Below are 5,642 nucleotides of genomic sequence, written 5' to 3' on the forward strand. Positions count from 1 at the left end.
GTGCAACATCAAGATGGCAGTGACAACGATGATGACAGTGACAACGGTGAAATCAGTAACAACAATGATGGCAGTGATAATAATGATGGTAGTGACAACGATGATGACAGTGACAACGGTGAAGTCAATAACAATGATGGCAGTGACAATAATGATGGTAGTGACAACGATGATGGCAGCAAGATGGCAGTGACAACGATGATGACAGTGACAACGGTGAAACCGTAACAAACAATGATGGCAGAAATAATGATGGTAGTGACAACGATGATGACAGTGACAACGATATGACGAGCAGACAACGATGATGGCAATAACAACGATGATGAAAGTGACAAGATAATGGAAGTGACAGCGATGATAACAGTGACAACGATGATGGCGGTAGCAACGATTGTGACGGTGACAACGATGATGGTAGAGGACAACGATATGGCAGTGACAACGATGATGACAGTGACAACGATGATGGGCAGTGACAACGGATGATAACAGACAACGATGATGGCGGTGACAACGATGATAACAGTGACAACGATGATGGCGGTAACAACGATTGACGTGACAACGATGATGGTAGTGACAACGATGATGGCAGGACAACGATGATGGCAGTGACAAGGTGATGGCGGCGAAAATGATAACAGTGACAACCGATTATGGCAGTGACCGATGATGGCAGTGACAACGATGATGGCAGTCACATCAAGATGGCAGCAACGATGATGACAGTGACAACGGTGAAGTCAGTAACAACAATGATGGCGGTGACAAATAATGATGGTAGTGACAACGATGATGGCAGTAACATCAAGATGGCAGTGACAACGATGATGACAGTCGACAACGGTGAAACCAGTAACAACAATGATGGCAGGTGATAATAATGATGGTAGTGACAACGATGATGACAGTGACAACGATGAAATGTGACAACGATGATGCAATAACAACGATGATGAAAGTGACAATGATAATGGAAGTGACAGCGATGATGGATAAACGATGATGGCGGTAAAGTGTTGACGTACGCACAACGATGATGGTAGTGACAACGATGATGGCAGTGACAACGATGATGACAGTGACAACGATGATGGCAGTGACAACGATGATAACAGTGACAACGATGATGGCGGTGACAACGATGATAACAGTGACAACGATGATGGCGGTAGCAACGATTGTGACAGTGACAACGATGATGGCAGACAACGATGATGGCGGCGAAAAACAATGATAAATATCACTGACGCGAACCATTGAGGCAGCGACAACGATACGACAGGACAACCGATGACGCGTGGAGGCAACGATTGTGACGGTGACAACGATGATGAGTGACAACGATGATGCGCATAAACGATGATGGCAGTGACAACGATGGTGGCAGCAACGATGACAGGCAGTGACAACGATGATGACAGTGACAACGATGATGGCAGTGACAACGATGATGTCAGTGACGAATGATTACAGTGACAACGATGATGGCAGTGACAACGATGATGGCAGTGACAACGATGATGGTAGTGAAAACGATGATGACAGTGATAACGATGATGTTGGTGACAACGATGATGGCAGTGACAACGATACTAACAGTGACAACCGATGATGCGCAGTGATGAATGCGGTGAAGACGGTTGCAGTGACAGCGATGATGCGGCGGCAAGAAAACATGTGGTGACAACAATGATCACAGTGACAACGATGATGTCAGTGACAACAATGATGGCAGTAACAACAATGATGACAGTGACAGCGGACATGACAATGACAGCGGACTTGACAGTGACATCGGTAATGGCAGTGACAACGATGATAACCGTATCAGCAATGATAGCAGTGAAAATGGTGACGGCAGTGAAAACAATAATGAAAACTAAGACACTCCCAATTTATACTGTATAACATGACAGACAGACAGAGAGGTGAGTTACGCCCAGCACGTAAGAACCAGGCATCGCCAGGACTCGTAAGACTACAAAGGCTCTTCACACCTGATGTCGTCTCAACACACACCCACATCAAATCTTATCTCTATTTTTAACAAGTTTAAAATTCCGGAAAAATTTGAAGACTTAATTATAAAGTTATGATTTGAATAAGAAAAGTTTTGATTACATGGAGGTCATGGAGGTCTTGATTATAGACAGACAGACAGGACACAGACAGATCACTATATACCAAACAAATGGCAGATAGTCGGTTTAGTGTTCACTTCTGTCAATTATAACCTTTGTCAATCATTTCTGTTAGCATGAACAAACAGTTATTTTAAATATTCGATATGTGTTCTGTCATTCGGTTCTGAAATATGTCAAATAGGTATATAACAATGTCTCAATGGCGGAAAAGATGTACCTTGGTCACAGATGTTACATGAATTTCATAATAGAACAGGCTTGCAAATTGTAGAGAAGGCTATCAATGTCACGTTACTGCCACGCTGTCCTGCAACGATCCTGTTGGCGGTCCCCGTGAAGCCAGCTGCAGGTCCTAACCGTACTGTATACAGGTTGTAGCCGGTTTTATCTACGTACACACGATGTTGTTGAATGCCATCCTCTTTAGTACTGAGCTAGCGCTACACGAGCGGCTCTCACGTCCTCTGAATTGTTTAGCTGGGTACATTGTACCTGGTTCTTGTGATTCCAGCATACAAAGCCCTAGAAACAGTCATGGGTCATATGTGGTTTGCCATGGAAATGTTTGCCGAAGTGTATAGTTAAGTTCTCTAATGGTGACCGTTGGTAGCCTCAACAAGCATCACCAAAAGTCCTCTTCGCCTCGTCATCCAAAGGTGTGTCGTCCTCCAATGTCAGTTCTGCCTTTCCTGTCTCCAAAAACCAATTATTTATGTTGTGGTTCTTGGAATTGCCTAAAAACCTTCAGCTTCACATGAGTAATTAATCCATCACGATCTTCGTCTGACCTCGGCGATATCGTCTGCGAGGCATAGCAGGGTGCCTGAAGTGTGCCAGACCGACTATGTATCTGCCCTCGAGTGGGTGTCTCGGGCATGATGCCGATCTACAGATAAAGCATACCAAGTCACCTGGTATTCACTGTTTCACTGATCTCCGGTACATACCACTGTTTCGATTGATGTTTCATGGTTTCGAGTGGTCAACCCTCTGTGTAAAAAATGACCGGCCCGTGTAAAATGCACCATGGTAGTTATTATGTTGTTTATCAATATATTATCTGTTTGTCAAAATCTAATGGTGGTATGTCAATCTCTAAGTGTTACAATTTCAAACGTAGGTGAAAATACAAAAGTCTAGGACTGCTTTTATATCCTGTGGTCCAGAGGTACAACGGTCACAGAAAAACATTACTCTGACCACCTACGTGATAAGGTAGTCCCCATTAGAGGTTCACGGCGCCAAAGCTCGTTGAACAGGCTTTGTGTGAAATATAACAAAGTCTAGGACTGCTTTAGTATCTTGGTGGTCCAGAGGTAGCGTTCCCCTACAGACAGAGGCTCAGGCCGGGTTCGAATCGTGGCGGGTTGAGGTGTTGATTGTATGTAGAAGATCGCGTGCTTTATTGGGCTAATAAATATATATGGATCCTCGTGTTTAGAAGCCGGATTTGGTAAAACGTTACTCTGACGCCCTCGTGATACGGGTAGTCCCCGTAGGGGTTCACGGCGCCATAAGCTCGTTGAACAGGCTTTGTGAACTATAACAAAGTCTAGGACTGCTTTTAGCATCCTTGTGGTCAAGTTAGCGTTCCCCGGTCACAGTCATGGGCTCGTGGCCGTGGGTTCGAATCCTGGCGGGTTGAGGTGTTGATTTTGTAGAAGTCCACGTGCTTTTATTGAATGTAATATAATATATATATATATATATATATATATATATATATATATATATATATATATATATATATATATATGTGTGTATATATATATTTATATATAAGACTTGTGACAAAGACGCTACAACACAAGGATACTAAAGCAATCCTAATGGACTAAAACTGAAATATATATAATGTTCCTCGTGTTTCATACCAGCAGGATTCGGTAAAATGCTACTCCAACATAATTGCAGGGCAATCTCCATTTGGAGGTTCACGGCGCCATCAGCTCAATGAACAGGCTTGTGTGAAATATAACAAAGTCTAGAATTGCTTTGTATCCTTGTGGCATAGTTTGTAGCGTTCCTGGTCACTGCATAAGGTGTAGGGTTGAGTCAAGGCTGGTGTGGTCGTTGTTATATATATATATATATATATATATATATATATATATATATATATATATATATATATATATATATATATATATATATATATATATATATATATATATATATATATATATATATATATATATATATATATATAAATCGGAATTACTGGACTTTAATTTCTCCACTTGATTTGGGGTTTATTAAAGTTATTTGATGGTAATTGCAGTGGGCTATAGTGAGAAATCCGAACCAGCACAAGAGACACTTAATTTACTAAACAAAATGAAGTTGTCCGTGACCCGTGGAAGGATAAGCGTCTGTGACTGGGATAGACACACTGTAAAATTTACATATATTCCTCCATCACTACAAACACAATCAAATAATGGTACACCAATATCGCACTTCTTAACCTGAACTTAAAAACCACTACTCTGGGAATAAAAAGTTATACATGATATTGTAATTATTAGAAACTCAGGCAATGCCTCATTAGAGGACAATAAGTTTAAAGTATTAAGAAATGTTGCTTAGACCAGGCTTTTAAGAGCTTTCAACAAAATATCATTCACTGAAAATGGTATTAAAAAAAATATGAAATTAATCACTCTACAATGAATAGGCCTTAAGGGCACTCACCAAATTATATCCAGCACTGAGAAAATGGTATAAAAATCAGAGCTTATTAACCCCACCCTGAATAGGCCTTCAGGGCGCTCAACAAATTATATTACTAACAGATACACAATTCCTAACCTAATTTAACCACTACTCTGGGAACAAAGTTATACCTGAGATCAGGAATTATAAAAAGAAAAATGAAAATGCATTAAAGGAATTAAATTACAGTATCACTCTGGTTTCCTTAGTGACACAAACATTCAAAAAACAATACAATCAAAATCATTTAGGAATTATTACTACACACGTCAAGATAATATCAGTAACTGAAAAATGGTATTAACTACACACAAAAATATTGTCACTAATTGAGATGTTACTGGGTCCACCAATATCCGTGAACCATGCTCCACAACGCAACATACACCCGTAAAGGAGATAAAATGTTCCTCTTGGTATCCCTAGACTCCTGGTCTCAGTGTGTGACCATTTATTTACTCAGATTGCCTCAGTGTACTCTCAGTGCGTCCATGGGCGGGAAGAACGCCCTCCATTGACCGCGCAGTAGGTAATACTTCTAGCTGACCGAGGGCACGTGGTGTTGTGCACCACGTGGTAGAACTGATCAACCAATGCTGATGCTGGTCCTGTGTCGTTTTTAGTTGTCCGGGAGCACTCGTCCACTCAAGAGATCCTTGCTGCACTAACCAGGCAAGCCTACACTGATCGTTCCAACGGCGACAATCGCCAATCCTCAATCATCAACAGCAGTCTCAAGCGGCAGTCAATCTCTCACAGTCATCATTCTCGCAGTCA

The 5,642-nt window shown here is 41.4% G+C and overlaps 1 protein-coding gene across 1 annotated transcript; it reads left to right on the top strand.

The window, feature by feature from the left end:
* Positions 1-659: 659 nt before the first annotated feature.
* On the top strand, positions 660-1,889 carry LOC121865887 (GATA zinc finger domain-containing protein 13-like). The gene is made up of 2 exons (XM_042365430.1): positions 660-877; positions 1,724-1,889. Exons 1-2 carry the CDS (start codon positions 660-662, stop codon positions 1,887-1,889), a joined length of 384 nt encoding a protein of 127 aa, XP_042221364.1.
* The last annotated feature ends 3,753 nt before the right edge of the window (positions 1,890-5,642 follow it).

This window comes from Homarus americanus, unplaced genomic scaffold (genome assembly GCF_018991925.1).
Source record: "Homarus americanus isolate GMGI-L3 unplaced genomic scaffold, GMGI_Hamer_2.0 scaffold545, whole genome shotgun sequence".
Taxonomy (NCBI): Eukaryota; Metazoa; Arthropoda; class Malacostraca; order Decapoda; family Nephropidae; genus Homarus; species Homarus americanus.

Bases quoted from the DNA above. Each gene is read 5' to 3' on its own strand.
- LOC121865887 (XM_042365430.1), top strand. From the start codon at position 660: ATGGCAGTGACCGATGATGGCAGTGACAACGATGATGGCAGTCACATC. The intron at 878-1,723 runs GTGATAATAATG...CGATGATGTCAG, and splicing joins AGTAACAACAATGATGGCAG to TGACAACAATGATGGCAGTA.